Genomic DNA, 22,172 nt, shown 5'->3' with positions numbered 1-22,172 from the left:
CTTGGATGTTGCCTCAGGGTTCTGTAGATCACTGAGCCACATTCTATATCAACTTTACGCTATGATTACTATACATTTTCTAGTATAGCTTCTGGTACAGTATTCTGGCTCATATGGAAAACGTGATAGGTGTATTAAGTAATAAGAAATAAGAACAATGGTTCATCAGAACCACTAGCAAAAGCTGGTGGTTTAGGGCCTGATATATAAATAAGCCTGCTTTGTTACAAATAAAATTGGAATTCCTTTTTATTTCCCTATCTTCTTGAATCTTATCCATATCCTTGAGTCTCTTTCCTTGAATTTTGTCCATATCCATTAACTGCCTTTAAAAGTTTGTACCATTACATTGTCAATGGACGATGCTGATCAGTTTCTAGCAGAATGGATGCTCCTGGTTTCACCATGGGCTTGCTCTTACTAGCCCATTTCCTGCTTCCTCCAAAGTTTTCTGGTATGTCTGCCAAGCATTTCCTCCCTTCACAGGCTAGCCTGGTGCCTTTGTTAAACTGGTTATGGATATTTGACCTTTAAGTGGAGCTCCTTATAGCTAGCTCCTCCTGCCAATCAGACACTGGGCTTCTAAGAGGCAAGATTTGCAGGCATTATCCGGCTTCATCCTCCTCGGGCCTTTCAAGCTGCAATCCATGTGAAAGCTGATAATGGTGACTTGAACAGAGACCATCCAAAGTCTGAGCACAGATCTTAGGTAGAGAGAAGGTGGTCCACCGAAGCAGGAAGTGGGGAGGAGCCAAAGGGCGGGGTCGTCTGTAGGACGATGGGGAGGAGCTGACGGATTGCGGGGAGGAGCTGAAGGAGAGTGTGGCGGGGCTTGAGGGTGACACCAGCGGGCGCTTGTGCACTTCCACATGGCTTCGGCCTCATCCGGCTGCGGGGCCGGGTTGTTGCGCTTTCTGCGTCTAGTCGGGCAGCTCAAGGTGAGCAAGTGGGCTCGGCCTGACCAGGAGGTGGTGCGGCCCAGCTCAGGCTCCGACCTCACACAGCCTCCCATGCTCAGCCCCGCCTTGCGCGGCCTGGATAGAAGGAGCCATGGGTTTGCAGCCGAGGCTGCACCGGGACCTGCTTGCGCACGCTCGGTGCCCGGCACGGCCACAGCCCAGGCCCTGGGCGATGCTACGGAGCTGCAGTGGAAGGCAGGAGTTGGGGCCCCTGCACGTGAGCAGTGGAGACCTTCCTCTGCTGCTGTGACTTCCGGAAGTGACGGTTTCAGTAATTCGGTTTCAGCTTGCACCAGCTCTTGCTTGGCAGAGCTGTGTTCCAAGATGAGCTGTTCCCTGACTCTGTGACTACTGTCTGTGAAATTCTTTCGAAGCATAGAAAATGCAGGGAAAAATGCAGACTTATATCATCACATCATGGTCTGAATAAAAGGCTCGACTGCGGCGGAAACTCCTCCAAGCTTTCTGAGTTAGAACTGGGGAGTCTGACATATGTTATAGGTATAAAATATTCTATTATTGTATGAAGTGAGTTTTTGGACGGCAAAAACCTACTACTCTCATAGTTAGGAAAAATACTAGGGCTTTGCTTAGCATTTTTCCTAACTACAACACAGTTCTGAGACGAGATAAACAACATAGATTGGCAGCCTGGAACTCTGATCTTCACCTGCTGAGTTCTCAGATTCCGGGCATGCACCACCAGGCTTACCACCGGTTTTGCTTTTATATCTAAAAACTTCTTGTGTATTTATCCCATAGTTATACTTCACTAGCACAGAGAAAAGACTATTGGACTTTTGTATACTTGTATATTTTTGTATATTTGTGAATCGCCCACTAGTTATTTTGGAGTTTGATCGCTATGATTAGTTTAAATAAAACATTTTTTAAAACTAGGTTTGAAACCATGACTCAGCTGACATGTGGTTCTGTGGCCATTCTCTGGCATTTTCTTGAACAGCACCTGTTGTTTTTGTTGTTTCCAGTGATGGATATTGTGTTTGTTTAATTCCTTATTTTATTTGTTAGAGAGTCCCACGGACCGGTTGGGTATACAGAAATGTCGAAAAGCCAGAAAGCGTGTCAGATCACATGTACCGGATGGCAATTATGGCTATGGTGACCAAAGATGACAGTCTTAACAAGGATAGGTAAGTTATTTGAACATTGGTGCGAGTGAAGTTTTCTGGACTCTGTGTGAGGATTACTTCAGTTGTGAGGATTACCTCACTGAGTTTTCTGTTACAGTGTGTGTTGGTCTCAGTGGAGACAAGTGTGAAGTTACTGCCTTGAAGGGCGAATATGTGTGAATTGCATCTTTGCATTAGTATTTATTTTGCTTTTAACTAGCTGCTTTTCTGAATAGCGATAACCATTTGTGAGGCCACATTGTTGAAGTAGTGTTTTAATAACTAAATAGAAACAATAAAGAGGTAGCATCTCTTTAAATAATCAAGTTTTGGGTTTTTTGTTTTTTTTTTTTTAATGCTAGGGAACCATAAGACAAGAGTTTACATGGAAGGCAGCAAATGAATTAATTGCACAGGCCTGATGTGGCTTCAGTAAAAATCACAAAATAAGTTAGGGTACAAAATTATCCAGTTATTCCAGTAGCGGGGATGATCTCATGTTCTTGGTTGGACTTCACGGGTCAGATGACATCTGAGCTGAGTGACACAGGTTGAGAAGTAGTGAAAGGCTTTGCATCCAGAAACAAAACCTTTGTGGTGGGAAGGCAATGGAGTAATTTTGGGGGACAAAAGGAAGTAAGGTTGACTACAGCAAAGTTCTTGGGGAGCCCAGTGAGTCCTACTGCTCTTCAGGTAGTGTGGAACGTAGGGGATTTTTGGAAAACAAAGAAACAAAAAACACAAGACAAGAAAGAAAATCAGTTGGAAATATGAATGAACTTGGTCAGAGGTTTTGAGCTGGACCAGGAAAAACAAAAACCAAAACAACAACAACAAAAACAAAACAAAAAACTGGAGGCAGGAAATCTAGGAGGCTTTGAGACCTTTTGTTGAATATTAAGACAAGAAATGCCAGGCCCTCTGGGACACCTGCCTCATTATTTGCACCTGCTTCATTATTCTGATTATTATTCTCATAGCCATGAGTTAAATGATCAGTATGGAATGAGAACATTATTTAATGTAATTTTCATGTCTCCCCTATGAAGTACTTCCCCCAATCCCCTTTTAGTGGTTCTGGGCATCACACTCAGGGCCTTGTGCATGGTAGGCCAAAACACTACAAGCTGTAACTCCCCAGTCCCATCTTATATGGACACAATGTAGGGTGATAAAAGGAAGCATTTGAGTTAACTAATTTGGTGATCTTCTGTAGCTAGTAAGGTCAGTAGCCTTACTTTATAAATTTAAAGCCCTAGCAGTTCTGCCTCATCTATTACCCTATATATTGATCATTTTGGCAATAGGACATTGGAGGTTCTAATTTTTCTTTAAACTTTTAAGATTTATTTACTTATTTTATGTATATGAGTACATTGTAGTTGTACAGATGGTTGTGAGCCATCATGTGGTTGCTGGGAATTGAACTCAGGACCTCTGTTCGCTCCTGCACAAAGATTTATTTATTATTATACAGTGTAATGTAAGTACATTGTAGCTGTCTTAAAACACACCAGAAGAGGGTGTCAGATCTCATTATGGATGATTGTAAACCACCATGTGGTTGCTGGGATTTGAACTCAGGACATTTGGAAGAGCAGTCAGTGCTTTTAACAACTGATCCTTCTCTCCAGCCCTAAATTTTGTATAAGTAAAACATCTCCTGACTTTGTGGAACCTTCTAAAATAAGTATTTGTAAAATCAACCATTTTTTTAAAAGTCAGTTTATCCTACACTCTCCGTTAGTCCATATAGATAGATAGTATTGTGTTAAGTTTTTATAAGCAATTCTGATTCAGTACTAATACAGGCTGGAAGAGTATAACTAGTTTTAAAAGTATTGTATTAAAATAGTCTATGGGGGAGAAAGAAAAATATATTATTAAGCTTAAAAATAGTATAGAGGGCTGGAGAGATGGCTTAGTATTTAAAAGCACTGACTGCTCTTCCTGAGGTCTGAGTTCAATTCCTAGTACTCACATAGTGGCTCACAACCATCTGTAATGGGAACAGATAGCCTCTTACGGTGTCTGAAGACAGTGGCAGTTTGTTCACATACATATAAAAACACAATGTAGAAATAACACTTGAATGTAATTTTATGTAATTATTCAACGTTTCTATCTTGATCAGATGTATACGCCTAGCCCTGGTTCACGATATGGCAGAATGCATCGTTGGGGACATAGCACCCGCAGATAACATCCCTAAAGAAGAAAAGCACAGAAGAGAGGAGGTCAGTGCTAGTAATTGACTCTGCAAAAGATCTCAAGGAGAACCTGTCACCTAATCGAATGAATTCACTAGCCCTGTTGCAGTGAAGGAGGACACTACCTAGCCAGTCTCAGGAGGGGAAGGCTGGAGAGGATGTGCTTAGAGTTTTAGGGCCTAAGTGTTCAGATGGAGCTCAACTGATGACAGTCAACTAGCTGAGTCTGTATCGAGTTCAGTAGACAAGTAGCTAAGTCTGTATAGAGTTTGTAAACAACTAGTTGAGTTTGTATAGTTTGTAGATAACTAGTTGAGTTTGTGTAGTTTGTAGACAACTAGCTGAGTCTGTATAGAGTTTATAGACAACAATCTGAGTCTATATAGAATTTGTAGACAACAAGCTGAGTCTATATAGAATTTGTAGACAACTGAGTATGTATAGAGTTTAGTAGGCAACTAGTTGAGTCTGTATAGAGTTTGTAGACAATTAACTGAGTATGTATAGAGTTTAGTACTTAATAGCTTAGACTTTGTGGAAATAATGACCAAAGGTTTTCAAGAAAGTCTTGGAGTAGGTTGTCCATATTGACTGGTTTTTGAAAGTTTATGGTCTTCTCTAAGCAAGGGTTTCTTGACCAGAGAATTGGTTTTGGCTTAACCCACACCCATTGTTTAATATAAGAATAGGATTACATGCCTGTTCCTGCCCTGTTTGACTCAGGAACAGATAGTCATGTTGGTTTTCTTTTTTCTTTTGGTTCTTTAAGACACACTTTCTCTGTGTAACCCCAGCTGTCCTGAAACTCACTCTGTAGACCAGTCTGGCCCTCAACTCAGAATTTCTGCTCTCTCTGTCTCCCAAGTGCTCAGATTAAAGGTGTGTACCACCAACACCTGGCTTTTAAGTCTACAGCACCTCATATTTCCAGGCAGTCTCCCATCCAAGTACTAGCCAGGCCTACCTGGGTTCAGAAAACAGACAAAATTGGGTGCGTTCAGGATCATATGATAGTAGACCCTGTCTACCTCAGTCTTGTTAGTATGTATAGATAAATGGCATAGCTTTCATTAGAATAGAAGAAATAGCTGGAACTTAACTCAACTTGTGGAAATTATCTTCCCCCATCACATGTAATCTATTTGGAGAGAAATTCTTTAAATTGTAAATATATTCATTATTATAATTACTATTTAGTAAATTTTAAGTTAGTCCTGTAGAGGCCAGAAACTTAAAAAGTACAAAAAAAAATTACATTCACAGAAATAAATGGCTTTCATAAGATACTAAATTAGGGTCCTTGGAAGCTACAAACTCTGAGGCCAGGCCTGAAAAGAGACATTTTTGAGAGAGAGGCAGAAAAACACAGAAAGAAAGCTCCCTTTATTCCTTCTTCCTCCACCTCTTATCTTTCATCCTTAAGCTGAAGAAGGGCTGGAATCCTGTGTAGCCATTATTGCAAATGACTTGTCTCATGGGCCTTTGAGGTTTGTCTTAAGTCATTTAGTAAGGAAGCTATTATTGAGATGGTTTAATAGAGAAGGTAGGTTTAAGAAGCTATTGTCAGAGCTGATGGAGACTAGAGCTGAAGTCCCCAAGAAGAAAGAAGATCCCATAAAGAATTTAGGTTCAATCTACCCTAAGCTACCTTGGGAAAGTTTTAAAACTGGGTTGTCTGTCCATCTTCCTTCCAAAGGACAGGTTAAAACTATAGCCTATGCATCATGAGAGAAGGAAATATTTCTCAGTATAGGTCTAGACTGTTGTGAAAAAGAATTCTTTGGTTGTTTGACAGAATTCATAAAGAAAGAAAGCAATCTGTTGTAGTTCTCAGTTATAGAAAGGAATTGGCACTTGAACCAGAGGATGATGGGTAAGGAAGTGTGATCTAGAGAAGAGAATGGAGAAGAAACTCCTGGCTGGTGAAGCTCATTGGAGAACATTGGTTTCATTTCTGTATAAATTCGAACATTAGAGTGAAAAGTCGTGCTGAAGATTGCTGTGGACAGAAGAGCTGGCATGGGGAAATGTGCCAGGAAAGTCCCTCTGGAAGGACATGAGGGTTTTCTCCACAGGAGAGCATGTCAAAAACTTCTTAAGAGGAATTGCAGACATGGAAGCACTGCTACCAGAGGTGGAAAAAACCAATGACTCCTCACAGGATGGGTCCTGGTTAGTGTCGCCTAATCAAGGATCCCAAGGTTCTGAACAGCCATGGTGTTTGCTGCTCTCTTCTGGAGTGCCACATTCTGGGTAGGAGAAAACCCTTTCTGGTCCCCATCATTCTTGCTGCTGCCTACTCCTGCTGATTCACAGAGGAATGGCTGTCATAGGCAGAAGAACCAAGCAAGCCTCTTAGAGAACATCAAGTTCTTGGCTGAGAAACCCAGGGTCTGGAGAGTGCTGGCGAGTCATTATCTCTTCAGGCTACTGGTCTAGGTTCAAGAATAGGAAGGTTGGGATTCTTTTTACAGATGGTGTTTATGCACAAGATTTGGCTTTCTGAGACATGCATTAAGATAATTAAATGAAGGCTCCTTGCCCTCAGGAGAGATGTGCATAATGTGAACCACAAGCATCATTTGCCCAGAAATTTCTTGCCTGGCTAGGCAGGATTTTTCAAAGAGCATAATAATTTTTATCAGTAAGAAGCTTTTTAATAGGTCAGTATTTGAATGGTGTGGTCTTCAAAATGCTGATTTAGGCTTTGGGATGTGCTCATAAGAATAAAGTTTCTGGCATGAGGGAGTCAGGGCTACATTTTTTTTCTGCCATGTTCAGTGCTGGGCCAGTGAGCTAAGAAGAGGCAAACTAATAATTTCCTGTTCAAAGCAAAATGTTTAAGCATATTCCAAGTAGATTGGACTTTAATATACCTATACTCCAATGTCTTTTGAGGACTTCTGAAAAATAAAACAAGAAATAATGTATGGCTGGAATAGTATGGTAAAATGCAATGCTTATGGAGACAATATATAAAAATATATTTTCTCAAGTTCATTGCAGAGAGTTGCAATAAAGAAACAAGAAGAATGAAAGTATAAAATACAATTCCTGCCACTCAAGGTGGTGTGATCCTGTAATTATGTGACTGAGCAAGCCACTCAGAACGGTGCAGCCACCCATAAGAGCAGATTGCTGGTACTGGTAATGCTGCTTGCTCTAGATGCAGTTGTAAGCTACAGGGCACTTTTCCTTCCATTGTTTTATAAATATGCATACAAATATCCATTCTTATCCTCCAATTCATAGTTTTATTTTATATGAGACCTTGCTCTTATTGAAGTTGATGTTTGACAGCTTATTCTTTTCCAAGAGTTTAGCCTCTGGTTAACATCAGGATAGAGTAAGAGATAAACAGGATGAGATGTTGAAAGAATTTAAGGCTATTTGAAGCCAGTTGCCCTTTAAAAGATGTGATGTTTCGGTGAATGGTAGAATGGTCAGAGGGAAGGAAGAGGCTGGACTGTGGATACTACGTGGGACATCCTGGGAAGGCCCCAGAGTGGCCAGCATTGAGTTGCAAGAGCATCCCCTCAAGCAGTTGCTGGGGACACAGTCATTCAACCCCGCTGGTTATAGTCCTGCTGTTTGACACTGTGGACCACCAGATTATAGGAGAGTGCTTTCAGATGGGCAGCCACTTGAGATGGTAAGTTCCTTTGGTGCAGTGCATTCTGGGAAACAGTGTAACTTCTGTCAATGAAGATAACTGCCTCTCTGTGTGACGCTTTTAGGTTCTGCAATAATGGAAGTAATAGAAAATGAATATAATTATTTTTAAATGGAACCAGTAAAGGCCAGTTTACTAGGAGTTATTCAAAAGAATCTAAGTCCCTCGTTTGACTTTTGTATACTAGATACTGACTTAGATGAAGGTGAATGTAATGGATGTAATGGTTTCCTATTTCAGGAGGCTATGAAACAGATAACCCAGCTGCTGCCAGAGGACCTCAGGAAGGAGCTATATGAACTCTGGGAAGTGAGTATACATTCTGGGCTCATTTTATATTTATTGTTATTGAATTTTATATGGCTTGCCTGTGTTTTAGTTGCTCAGATTATATTACTAGTGTCTAGTCTGCTGTGGTTTTGAAATTTCTCTGTGCTTATAGAAGTTTTTCTTTTTTTTCTTTTTTCTCTTTTCTTTTCTTTTTCTTTTTCTTTTTCTTTTTCTTTTCTTTTCCTTTTCCTTTTCCTTTCCTTTTCCTTTCCTTTCCGTTCCTTTTCTTTCCTTTCCTTGCTTTGCTTTGCTTTGCTTTGCTTTGCGTTTCTTTTCTTTTCTTTTCTTTTTCCAGTTTTTAGAGACAGGGTTTCTCTATGTAGCCCTGGCTGTCCTGGAACTCACTCTGGAGACCAGGCTGGCCTCAAACTCAGAAATCTGCCTGCCTCTGCCTCCCAAGTGCTGGGATTAAAGGCATGCACCACCACTGCCAGCTTCGAAGTTTCTCTTTGTCATTGTTTGTACTTCTCTTCATGCACAGTGCTTGTATTTCTGGCTGCTTTATCCACACCCATGTACCCATACCTGATTCTTTTATTTGTGTGTATAGGTGAGTGTGCAGACCAGAGGTCAACTTCAGCTGTTGTTCCTTTGGTATCATTTACCTAATGACAAGGTCTCTCACTGCCACAGAACCTTCAGGATTACAGCATGCTAGTTTCCACTTTGGTTCTGGGGATTGAGTTTAAGCCCTCTTGTTTGCAAGATAAGCTCTTTTACTGACTGAGCCATCCACCCAGCCCCCATTTCTAATTCTTAAAACATGGGAATGACACACTTAAAACAAGGTGGGAGACACCGGAGGAGTGGCAGCTGAAACTGTCCTCTGGGCTCCACATGGTGTTGGGGTAGTTCAGAACTGACCTTTAATCCCACCTTGCCAAGACATTGTCCTGTGATCTTGGGCGCTACCCTTGTACTGAGTCTGTTATCCATCTATAAATGAGCGGGGTGAAAGGCATAGAATGGGCCATGAAATGCAGGGCGTTCCTGTGCTTGCTCCTCGCAGTGGGAGATGAGGCTGAAAGGACTGGGCAGGAAGAGCAGAAAGGCAAGAGTCAATGTTTTCTGTCAGTCTTTCTTTTTCCTAGTGTTTTCTTGTCCAGAGCACAAAGGTTGTCCTTGATTGAGCCTCGACCTGCTCTCTTTCCTGCTTTTGGACAGCTCAATCAACCCCCTAAACATACACCCCCCCATCGATCTCACACTCCCTTCTAATACCTTCATTCCCATCCAATAGCTCTCCCATGCCCTCTGGCCTCTGTATTCTATTCCCCTTATCCAGGCTCCTACCCTGATCCTCTCTCCTGTAAGGCCCCCTTCCCATTACCTCCTATGCTGGGTCAGTTTGTCCCATGAAAAGAAAATGGGACATGCCTAGAGCTGCAACTGTCACCACATTTCTTCCTAGAAGCTCCATGTTCTCTGCAGTATCAGATTTGGTAGTGACCTGGCATTGCTGTGGCTTAGTCCAAATATGGGATGAAGTAGGCCTTTCAAGACACTGGGGATGAAGCAGAGACCATGAAGCCAGAGACTTGAGCCTACTCACTCACAAGCGACTTACTTCAGTCTAGTTAGCCTGTCTTTCTTTTAGGAAGTGAGAGACTTATAGGCCTACCTGCTCCTCTACACTTAAGAAACCTAACTTACTTAGGATTAAGTCTCCACCTGTCCACTGCATGGTGTCCTCTCTGTGCTTATATCTGTGTCCAAACATCCTGGATTGGACCTACATTATAACTCGGTCACTTTTGTAGAGGCCCTATTTCCATGTAAGATAGTTCTAGGTCACAGGCAGAAAGGAAAGGTAGCAATGGATGTGCAGACAATGTTCGTATATGGATTTTAGTAACAGACTGCCAGTGTTCATGTGCTTGTTTTCTTGTTTATTAGCTTCATAACTTAGGGCAATTTAATTTCTCCATGTCTCCATTTATTCATCTGGGATACAGCAGTATATAGACATGGGGATTAAAATAATTAATATATGTAAAACACTTAGAACGTAGCGAATTTGAGCCTGTCTCTATTCCATACATGTTGTTTGGTCTGCTTTCAGTGCCTATGTCCTGATATTGTTACCTGTAGAACTTAAGGTAATACTAGCTACATAGAAAATCCCAGCTGGTGGATATTTTTATTTTTAGTGTGGTCACCACAGCTGTTCAGCTTTATAAACACCTGCCAGCCTAGAGGTTTAAGGGGTTAGACATTCTGGATTATAATTTAATTTGTCTTTCACCATAAAAGTGAAATTATGTTTTAATAAACCAGGAGAAAGTATGCTCATTTTGTGTACTGGCTCTTCTTGTGTGTCAACTTGACACAGCCTGGAGTTATCACAGAAAAACGAGCTTCAGTTGGGGAAGTGCCTCCATGAGATCCAGCTGTGGGGCATTTTCTCAATTAGTGATCAAGGGGGGAGGGCCCCTTGTGGGTGGTGTCATCCCTGGGCTGGTATTCTTGGGTTCTCTAAGAGAGAAGGCTGAGCAAGCCAGGGGAAGCAAGCCAGTAAGAAACATCCCTCCATGGCCTCTGCATCAGCTCCTGCTTTCTGACTTGCTTGAGTTCCAGTCCTGACTTCCTTTAGTGATGAACAGCAGCATGGAAGTGTAAGCTCAATAAACCCTTTCTTCCTCAACTTGCTTCTTGGTCATATTTGTGCAGAAATAGAAACCCCGACTAAGACATTTTGTTTCTGAAAGTACTACTGGAAACTATGATTATGGTTATACTCTGTGTTGTGAGAACATCACAGAAAAGTTACAGTTTTTACTTTGTTTTGTTGGTTTTCTTTGAGTAGCCCTGAAATCCTGGAACTTGCTTTGTAGACTAGGCTGGCCTTGAACTCATCATAGAGATGTGCCTGTCTCCCACCAAGTTCTGGGACTATATCCTTCTGATCCCCAATGCACACATGAGCCAGTGCTCCATACTAAATGTCTAACCGTCCATCTGGGGATTCTCTTTACCCTGAAATTTTTTTTCTCAGTACTGTCAGATGCCCATCAATTAGAGATGTAGTTGGGTTAACAAGTTCCCATGTTACAAATGTCCTCTCATCTGTCCTCAGCGTAGAGCAATGTGAGACTCCTGAGTCTTGGGAGCAAATGCCACCAGGAGGTCAGAGGAAGGAAGGCTTGAAAGAGGAACATCACAGATAGTAGCCCTCCCTCAAAAGCCAACATTTCCCACTCTTCTTCCCTTTCTCTTCATTTCTATCCTAGGACCACCTTCTAGTCCTGCCACTAACCCTAGCCTGAGTTATTTGGTGGCTTGTCACACCTGCAGGTGACAGAGTGCTGTACTGTTCCTGTGCAGTCTCAGGCACTTCCCTGGAGTCTCTGCACATCCACTGCTCTCTTCAAGCATCTGCCTTGCTGCTTACTCTTTTCTAACTTTATAGTAGATCACCTTTTATGTTTGTTTCTAATTAGGAAAGTAGAGGCTATATAGGTGGACATTTTTCTAGCTTGTTTTAGCTTGTAACCACTACCCTGATTTTCATTGAAAACATTTGGATGCTATCTTTATCTTATCATTCATTCTTAGATGTTGTACTTCAATCTCCTGTATATTTTTTAAACTCAATCTGTCCTTTGGATCTCTGTTAACCTATAGTATCTCCTTTCATTCATTTCTTTTGTTTTCAAGTTGTCTGTTGAAGATTTTAGACTAGTGGCCAATACTGGAGTCCCCAAAGCCTGCATTTACCAGTTGCATTCTCATTGTTGAAGTTTTGTGTTCTTTGACACAGGTTGGCAGCTAATCAGATTTAGGTCGGATCTCTGTGACGTAAATGTAGGTAGATGTTGTATTCATTCATCTTGAGCTATATTGTTGGAACACAGCCCACGAATGGAGTCGTGGGCAGAGAACTCTGAGTGCATGGGAGAAAATGCCAAGAAAAAGACAAGAGTCTTGTGACCTCAGTTTCTCCAAAACACAAAATTGTATTTGGAATGTGTTTTCAAGGTCCTCCCAGGTGTAGAGGATAGGAATGAATTTACCTCAGATAATTCATCACAACTGGCTATTGTTTGTTTATATGCCTTCATTAAAAAAAAAAAACCATGTTTTTGCTACATGAGGTTTGTCCTTGTGATCATATATAGCTTGAAGTCAATGAGAACTTTGTTCAGGTGTCATCTTAAACCTCAGAGTATAAATTATCTGATGCTCTTTATAGAGTTGGCTATTGTATGAGACTTCAGATCTACCTCACTTATGGGCTCTAGTCTCCCAGGCCCCACCACCTGTCTACATAATTCCTTTTTCTTTAGGTTTCTAGCTTCTAAACCTTGGATGTTCCAGGAAGGTAACACTCTGTTTTTATTTTGTAGCTTACATATTTTTGTGTTTCCCCCTAGCCTACGCTTTGGTTGCAGTAATTACAGGAAAAGTGAGAAAATGATTGACTTTGTTGACAGCAGGAATGGCCTTGCACCAGCTTCATCCCAACACACCCAGTCAGACTGGTCACTTTTAGGCCTGCCCACTCCTGAACAGTTCAGTGTTTGAGACTTGTCTGTGCTTCATTCTTCAGAAGGGTTCCTAGAGCATTGCTCCCTAATTATCTTGCATTTGACTCAGTTTCTTTGTAAATTTTTTTAGTCCATAAATTAAGTTTCTCTGGATATAAAATATCTAGCTCATAGTTTCTTTTTCTTGAGTATATTAAGTCCATTTCTCTCATTTTCTTCCAACCTATAACATTGCTGTCAACGTCTAGCTGTCAATTTATTCTCATTGTACGCCATATTTTATTCTTATATAGGAGTCCAAAGAATTTCTTTTCTGTCTGTTGATTTTCATTAGAATGTATCTTTGTATTGATCATTCTGAGTTAATTTCCTTGGGTATTTAGTCTGTGCGTTTAGTATACTTAAGAAAAATGTAATTGCAAGGAAGTTTTATTGACATCTAGTTTTTGTTTTTCTTTTCTATTTTTTTTTTATTAAAGATTTATTTATTTATTTATTATATGTAAGTACACTGTAGCTGTTTTTAGATGCACCAGAAGAGGGCATCAGATCTCATTACATATGCTTGTGAGCCACTGTGTGGTTGCTGGGATTTGAACTTAGGACCTTCAGAAGAGCGATCAGTGCTCTTAACTGCTGAGCCATCTCTCTAGCCTTGTTTTTTTTTTTTTTTTCCTCTTTTTCTTTATTTTTTTTTTTTTATTTTCTACTCCTCTTATATGCTTTTATTCTTTTTTTTTTTTTTTTTAACTGCCAGCGTTTTCCAGTTTCTTGGAAACCCTTTGTATCTTACTTTTAAGAACTGTTAAAGGTATGCTCTGTTTCAGTTTTTATTTCTTAGGCATATTTATTGTGCTCAGTTGTCCTTTGGGTTCTTTTGGGTTCTAGTAATTTGTGGTAGGTTTGATCTATTTTTAGATCTGAGAATGTCTTTCTGGTGTGAATGGGGAGTTTGTGTGGGATCTGACCAGTGGGATTATTTTTTGCTCATCTTGGTTTGAAATTATATTTCCTGAACTGACAGAAAACTTAATTCAGGTCTCCTTCCTAGGGTAGTAGTAGTTGTTGTTGTTGCTCTGGTGTGTGTGTCTGGGTTTGTTGACTTTAATAATGTACTATCCAGGAAAGATGGAGACTTTTTAAGGGACATTCTAAATTTGTTTTTCTTTCTTAATCTTGATAATCTTTACTCCACTCAGTTTTGATTCTCTTGCCAGCATGGGTCCCTGTCCTGGTAAAAGATGACCCAGGGGTCAGACAGGGAGTGTCTTAGGATTGGACTGCCTTTGTGTAAGCTCCTAGTGCTCAGCTACTGTTGGGTGCACAGAATCTTGCCCACTCTCTGTCTGCATACTTGAGGCTTATAGTGAGCACGTACTGCCTGCTAAGTGTCTCTTGTACCCCAGTGCTTTCTTCACACAGGTGCCGCCGGTCTTAAGCAGGCTTCTGGAAGTCAGGGGCTGTCTAACTGGCATATAGTTTATTTATTTATTCATTTCACTTCATAATAATATTTCTCAAATTCTTCCACATTTTCCTATCCTTGCTGCCATGATTTTAGACCAGACTATAATGTTGGAACCTGATTTTCGTGCTTCTAGTTTTACCTGCTGCCCCACACTGCAAACTAGAGTAATCTTTATGAACACCAAATCTGAATATGCCTCTTCCTGTTGGGACTGACCCTCCATGATGTCCACGCTGCACAGTCAGCTGAGATTCCATACAGGAAGCCTGGACCCTGCAAGCATCGACACTTGCATCCATCTTTAGCCCTTTCCTTTTCTGCTTCTGTCCTATGACTCTCGGGTCTGATGTTAGAAATAGTTCTCAGTAATTCTTTAACTGTCAGAATACTTCTTACCCCAAGAGCTTGGTCTACAGTGTTCCTTGCCCAACCCTGACTTTAAATTTACTTATTTTCCATGTACATATGTACACACGCATGTATGGCACAGCTCATGTGAAGGTCAAAGAACAACTTATTGGTTCTTTTTATCATTTGTGGTTCAGCGATCAGACTTGGGTCTTCAGGCTTGGTGGCAAGCACATTTACTGCTGACTGAAGAAGCATGACACCAATACCATGGCTTTTTATTGAAAGATACAATTACAGAATGCCTTTACGGTTAATTTTAAGGGACAAATTCAAAAAAATTTCATGTCTTTTAAAGTATTCTGTAAATTCGTTAGCATTCTCTCTACAGTCGACTGTATTAGGTTGCTTTCTGTTGCTGAGATAAACAGCATGAACGATAGCAGCTTGGGGAGGAAAGGGCTTATTTGGCTAACATGTCCTGGTAATAGTTCATCATCGAGGGAAGGTAAGATAATAACTGAAGTAACTGGAGAGCTCGGAATTACAGAGGAGCACTGCTTCTTGGCATGCTCAGTCTGCTTTCTCAGACACCCCAAGGGCATCTGCCCATGCGATGGCACCACCCACAATAGGCCTGAGACTTCTCGCACCAATCACTAATTAAGAAAATTCCCCACAGGCATGCCTACAGGCCATTCCAATAGAAGCCGTTCAGTCCAGATTCCCTCTTCCCGGGTGACCCAAGTTTGGTGTCAAGCTGACAAAAAACTGACCAGCACAAAAATATACTGTATTTCTAAACACTCTTAACATGAATGTATTTAGTTATAACTATATGACTATGAATGTGAATGAACACTTAAGTAAAATGTAATTTTTTAAAAGTGCTTTTGAGATAAAGCAAAATATATTAGGCTTCATGTTTAAATGATTCTCCAGTGTAGGATTCAGCTCTTACCAAATTCAAATGACTGCCTTTATAAGGATAAGGCTTCAAATGCAACTAGGAAGCCTTTGAGTAATTTATCATGTCTCCATGCCAAGAAAGCAAAATTATTATCTGAACACATCTGGGGTAGAATTACAAATGAGAATTCTGTGGGAAACCACTTAGGAATGCTTTGGTCTCGATAGAAGAATGATTCTGTGTAGCATTAATTGGAACTTGTGGCAGGTGATGTGTTCTGCTCTGAGAATGCCCCCTGAAACTGCATTTCACTCAAAAGGGACAGTGGGAAAGAAAAGGTAGAAATGCTCCTGCCCTCCTACAAGATTCACCACCCCTTGCCACCAACATGCATATACAATAGTGTCTATAAAACTCATAGATTCTCTCTAATGTCCCCAGTAGTTATAACCCAAAGGGTCTTAACTATTCTAGATGGACAGGAAGGAAGGAAGGAAGGAAGGAAGGAAGGAAGGAAGGAAGGAAGGAAGGAAGGAAGGAAGGAGGGAGGGAGGGAGGGAGGGAGGGAGGGAGGGAGGGAGGAAGGGAGGAAGGGAAGGAAGAAAGGAAGGAAGGAAGGAGGGAAGGAAGAACGGAAGGAAGGAAGGAAGGAAGGAAGGAAGGAAGGAAGGAAGGAAGGAAGGAAGGAAGGGAGGGAGGGAGGGAGGGAGGGAGGGAGGGAGGGAGGGAGATTAAAACCAAATATGATGAAATATGCCTGCACTCTTAAGTCCATGGAGGCAGAGATGGGCAGATCCCTGGGATTTACTGGCCTCCTAGCCTGTGATGGTTTGTACATGCTCGGCCCAGGGAGTGGCACTATTAGAAGGTGTGGCCTTGTTGGGGGAAGTGTGTTACTGTGGGGATGGGCTTGGAGATCTTCCTCCTAGATGCCTGAGGATGCCCAGTCTGTTCCTGACTTCCTTTGGATAAAGATGTAGAACCCTCAGCTCCTCCTACATCATGCCTGTCTGGATGCTGCCATGCTTCTGCCTTGATGACAATGGACTGAACCTTGGAACCTATAAGCCAGCCCCAATTAATGTTGTCATTTATAAGACTTGCCTTGATTATGGTGTCTGTTCACAGCAGTAAAACCATAACAAAGACATAGCCAATGCAGCAAACCACAGGCTGATGAGAGATCCTATCTCTGTCTCAAACAAGATGGACAGCAATTACAAGCATGTTCATCGGCACATACACATGGGCACACATACATATAATTAAAATTCTTTAAAGAAAAAAAAAAAGAACGTTGATCTTGAAACCAAGACAGAAAGAGGAGAAGTTGGAAGTGTCTGAGATAAACATATGACTTCTCCCAGAGCACCCCATGGCCTTTGTGGAGTGATGATGAACATCCTTGCATGGAGTCCTAGTGCTAATCTGTGCTTGCAAGACAGGTGACTGTGATTATTGGTACACTGTAGAGAAGTACATTTGGTATTGAATATTCATTCCCTAAGCAATGATTCTGATTCCAGGTACCCAAATAGGAAATTCCCTAGGACTCCCTGTCCGGCAGCCTAATCGTAACCCTTAAATGTCTCTTTCCTTAGGAGTATGAGACCCAGTCTAGTGAAGAAGCCAGATTCGTGAAGCAGCTGGACCAGTGTGAAATGATCCTTCAGGCATCAGAATATGAAGACATGGAGAATAAGCCCGGGAGGCTTCAAGACTTCTATGATTCCACAGCAGGTACTCATCATACACATAGGCATTTTGGATTGGTTGGTTTGACTTGGCTTACTCTTAGTGTGAGGACTGGTGGATGTTATTGATCCCACATCGGTTCCCTCTTCTGATCTTTCAAGTATAGCATTTGGAAAGAAAATGGGAATGGTGGGATGTTTGAGATGTCAGCGGCACTCGGGAGCACTGTGACGTTGATGGCTGAGCACCATTTTCACATTCTGCCCTGTCACCTGCCAGATGCTGGTCTCTTGATGTCTCATAACCCATGCCTCATCTGAAAACCAGGAACCAAAATTCCTTTTCAAAGTGATAATGAGTATGGAAAGGCTCTTGTCTGTTAGTGCTTTAGACTTGTAAAGTACGGGTAAGTGATTTAAGTCAGGTCTTCCACCTCCTTGTACCAGGTGGTCATCATTGTAGTACCTCATAGCACAGCCCTGGCCTCCAAAAGCTTGGGTTTGAATCTTCCTTATGCCACATATAACTGTAAATCTCCATAAACCACCTAGGCTCTCTGAGCCTTTGTTTCCTTTTCTTTACAGTGGAGATAGCTGAGCCTGGTGTGGTACATGCTCACACTCAGGAAGTAGATCCAAAAGGGTTGAATTTGAGGACAGGCTCAGTTAAATAGTAGGGCTCTGTCTTCAAAAGCAAGAGGTAGGGATAAAGTTCCGTAGTGGAGCACTTGCCTGGCATGTGCAAGGTCTCAGACACGACCAACCATTATAACCTGGAGACACTAGTAGAGCTTACATTATAGGACTGTGTCTAGATATAGGAGGATAATTCCTATGATCTGCTCAGAGCAGCAGCTGGCACTGTTAGCTGTCTTTGTTTGGATAGTTTACAAAGCAAGGAGTTACACATACTGTGTTACAGATGGTCATTCTTATAGCTTCTTCAAATATGACTTCTTGTTCATTTCCTGGGAGTCCTTTATGGTCAGCTCCATGTCTAGTTCCTCTGAGAGGTTTGTAAGGACAGGCCTTTCTCTGATCTGTCACGACCCTTGTGTGGCCTCACCAAAACAAAGTCCTGACTCACAGACTAATCTCCAAAATACTATTTGCATGAAAATGAAACCAATTCAGTTTTCTTTTTCCAGCTCCATTTCCTCTGATCTAGACAGGGCTGTCATTATTTTATACTGTTGCTATGACCTCCCTTGTAGATAATAGGTATCATCTATTCTTTTGCAGTGACAGGGAAGAATTGAGTGGGGATCAAACTTGGGACCTTGGGTATCCCAGATAAGCATTCTACTTCAGATCTATCTGATAGACCCCTAGGCTGATATCTTTATTTTTAAAACTCATGGCTTATGTTTTTCTAAAACATAAACTCCTGATACATTTGAGTGACCTAAAAAGTCCTGGGGCCTGCAGCTACCTGTCTTTCTGCTCTTCCTTATCCTCCCTGTGAGAATTCATTGTTCCCATTTTGCTCAGTTTGCACTTGTTCTGAGCTTGCTACAACCTTGCAGTCTCCCTCTGCTTCTCTCCTTTTGTTTGCTTCAGTTACTGCAACAAATCACCTGAAATAACCAACTTACTTACTAGGAAGGTTATTGTGGCTCATAGTTTTAGACATGTTGTGATTGCTTGGCCCATTGCTTTTTGTGGTGGTGATACGTCATGGTTATGCTCTTCCCTCATGGCCAGAACTTGAAAAGCAGAAGAGACTAAGCCCTAACTTCTACAAGGGCACAAACTTGTAGCTTCATGTTTTTATAGGGTCCAGCCCTTTTTTATTTATTGTCTGAGTTTCTTTTCACAATATAGCAGCAGTAGAGAGTGGTTATAATAGAAACCACAGAGTATAGAATATTTCCTTTCTGGACATTTATGATTATGGTATGCTGACTCATGTTTTAAGTGGCAAGTGGGTTCCAAATAGCATATTTCACCAACAACTTAGAGTGTAGGCCCATGCTTGTGTCATCTTTGTACTTTATGGGTAGTTATCTCCCAATCTAATGCATTCACAGTGGAAAAGGAGAAAGTAAAACATAAATCAAATATGCATGCAGATTGTCTAGTGCAAAGCCTGCTTGCTGAGAAAGAAAATAAGCCCAGAACGACAGCCGAGAGCTCAAGATTCACCTTGCTTGCAATTCAGTGCATTGCTTCCATTAAAAAGTTAGTAAATAAATATGATGCAGCCAACTGAAGAAATGACTTCTCATTTCCTCAGTGACAAATGCTTAAGGAGAGGACTCATTCCTAAATACACGTATGTAAGAACAAAGGTAAAGAGGCCAGGTACCTGGAAAGGGTTGGAGGAAGGAAATGGAAGAAGAAAACAATATAGTTATATTTTTCTTTAAAAAAATAAAAATTATTAGTTAAAAAGGAAAGGTTCCATTAAAGAAGCATGAAGATACGTATAAACTACAACTATTACAATTTAAATGTTTCTTCTATTACATTTAATTATTTGATAGCAGGTCGGGGCATGACAGCACATGTATAGAAGGGAAGACACCACATAGAAACAGGTTCTCCCCTTCCCCTGTGTGGGTTCAGAAGTAGATCTCAGGTTGTCTGACTTGGTGTCGAGCTCCTTGACCCGATGAGTCATTGTGCCAGCCCTATGCCAACGGATTTGAAGAGGACCTCGGGCGTTAGCTTTGCTTTTCTCTCTAATGCGCAGAACAGCTTTGTGCTCTTTTCCTGCCCTTGCTTTCTGAACCCTCTTGCTTGCTTTGGGGAGCAGCAGAGTTCAGGGCTTCTGGGATTGGGTGATAAGTGGAGGGCATGAGATGAAATTTGAGAAATGGCTTTGGGGCAAAGGCTCTGAGGGCCTCATGGCTAAGTGTAAGATACTGACTGACTTATGAGGTGGGTATCCATAGTGATTGATAATAGATGAGGGTGTGGTTACTGCTGAGAGTAAAAGCCTGGGGAGGGCTGAGGAGCACAGACAACAGCAGGCCATTGTCTATATAGGTATTGGATCCCATTCATTCATTCATTCATTCATTCATTCATTCATTTCAGTTTTGGGAGAAACAAATGGGTCTCTGCCCTCCCAACTCTCACCCAAGCTTCCCCTACAGTTCCTGATAGAGACGCTCAGGGACTACAGGATAGTGTTCCTCCAGTTCTTCCTAACTGATGACTCTTTGTCTGATTCTCATCTTTGCGCCATTATAAGTTCTCTATCCTTTTTCTTCAACCTTTTCTTGTACCCAGAATCTCTTGCTTGGGATATGGTCTAGCTCATAGAACAGAGCCCCTGATAGCCATGGGGTCACACTGAAGAAGTAGTTGTCTTCTCTCATCAATATGGAAATGTCTTTTTCCTCCCCAGGAAAATTCAGTCACCCTGAAATAGTCCAGCTGGTTTCTGAGCTGGAGGCAGAAAGAAATGCCAGCATAGCCACAGCCTCGGCAGAGCCGGGCTCCTGAGCTCGCCCGGCTGATCCACTGTGCCGCTTTCTTTGTTTCCTGGGGATTCCCCAACATGAGATTCTCTTGTCTGGACTCGAACAAGAAATGTGATATAATCCAGTCCCTCAAAGAAGCCACCAAACCGGAAATGGTCAGGAAGATACCATGGATGAAGACTGAGGAGGAGAATGTCTTTCTGCGTGAATTATAAAACTATTAAACACTCCAAACTTTGGCTTCTGTTTCGCATTTCTTTAATTCCTTTACACAGGCTTACTAGGCTATATCCTTGAAGGGCAGAATCATTCGAAGTTAGGATTTTCTACTGGCTGGTTTTGTGTGTCAACTTGACACAGGCTGGAGTTATCACAGAGGAAGGAGCTTCAGTTGGGGAAGTGCCTCCATGAGATCCAGCTGTGGGGCATTTTCTCAATTAGTGATCAAGGTGGGAGGACCCACTGTGGGTGGTACCATCTCTGGGCTGGTACTCTTGGGTTCTCTTAAGAGACAGTCCATAGTGTCAAAGCTTTATTATAGAGAAGTAGGATAAGAAAAAGAGAGAAGTAAAGAAAGAAAAGAGACGGATGAGAGCTGGCCATGACCACAAGGAAGGGAGAAGAATGGAGAGAGAGGAGGAACAGGGGGACAAGAGCTTAAGGGCAAGAAAGCTAGGAGGGGCCTAGCAGTCCCTTTTATAGTGGGCTAGGTTGCTTGGCTGTTGCCAGGTAACCGTGGGGCTGGGAAAACCTGCCTGTAGCCAGGTGACTGTGGGGTGGAGTCTAGAACACTAGGGGGCCTAGCTCTATGTGTGACTGATGGCCACAGGATTATGGAGTTGAGGAGTCAGGCGGATGGAGCTGGTGTCAGGATCCTGGGTATCTGGGAGCACGGCTCACTGGTTCCGTTCCTTGTAGAATATTCTACTGGGTGTCCCGAGTAAGCCTTGCTCAACCAGGCCACCGACTGCCTTTCACGGGCCCACACCTTTTCAGTTGGTTTGAAATTTTACACAAACTAATCTCAGACACAGTTCAAGTGTTTGTAACCAGAAGCGTCTCCATGGCCCTGGGTTTTGGTTTTTCATGACCAGTTAGGACCATTTGGCGGCATTTCTAGCCTCTGCTGGCTTAGACCCTGGACTCTGAGGTTTATTGTTCCTTTGGGTTTTCACTTTCCTCCCCAGTAGCAGTTCACAGGGAGACTTTAACTAAACTTTATTTCTGAGCAAGAAATAGATGTGATAGTACTGTGAGTAAAAACATAATAAAAAACACTAACTCAATAAGAAAAGATAACTGTTAAATCCGTCAGCATTGTCTACAAATATTGGAACATTTTTGCTTAAAATACTTTTTGCTTTGGGGGAGGGGCTGTTCTTGCTGCTTTGCCAGACTGGTCTTCTGAATAATAAGTCCTATAATTATGATATATAGTAAATAATTATCCTGGGGTTGAATTTAACAAAAAATAATTATTTCATCGCTGTTTGCCCCAGTGGCTTGGCATTTCTCCAGCTGTGACAATT

At 41.8% G+C, this 22,172-nt stretch overlaps 1 protein-coding gene across 1 annotated transcript; it reads left to right on the top strand.

Moving 5' to 3' along the window:
- The first annotated feature begins 797 nt into the window (after positions 1 to 797).
- Hddc2 (HD domain containing 2) lies at positions 798 to 20,882 on the top strand. The gene is made up of 6 exons (XM_052169829.1): positions 798 to 938; positions 1,992 to 2,113; positions 4,227 to 4,329; positions 8,216 to 8,284; positions 17,120 to 17,258; positions 20,568 to 20,882. The coding sequence occupies exons 1-6, from the start codon at positions 870 to 872 to the stop codon at positions 20,663 to 20,665; spliced, it is 600 nt and encodes a 199-aa protein (XP_052025789.1). The 5' UTR covers positions 798 to 869; the 3' UTR covers positions 20,666 to 20,882.
- The last annotated feature ends 1,290 nt before the right edge of the window (positions 20,883 to 22,172 follow it).

The sequence above is a fragment of the Apodemus sylvaticus genome, chromosome 23 (assembly GCF_947179515.1).
Source record: "Apodemus sylvaticus chromosome 23, mApoSyl1.1, whole genome shotgun sequence".
Lineage (NCBI taxonomy): Eukaryota > Metazoa > Chordata > Mammalia > Rodentia > Muridae > Apodemus > Apodemus sylvaticus.
Note: the sequence above shows the minus strand (reverse complement) of the source record. Positions and strands in the feature narration are given on the sequence as shown.

Bases quoted from the DNA above. Each gene is read 5' to 3' on its own strand.
- Hddc2 (XM_052169829.1), top strand. From the start codon at position 870: ATGGCTTCGGCCTCATCCGGCTGCGGGGCCGGGTTGTTGCGCTTTCTG. The intron at 8,285-17,119 runs GTGAGTATACAT...CTCTTTCCTTAG, and splicing joins AGCTATATGAACTCTGGGAA to GAGTATGAGACCCAGTCTAG. The intron at 17,259-20,567 runs GTACTCATCATA...TTTCCTCCCCAG, and splicing joins CTTCTATGATTCCACAGCAG to GAAAATTCAGTCACCCTGAA.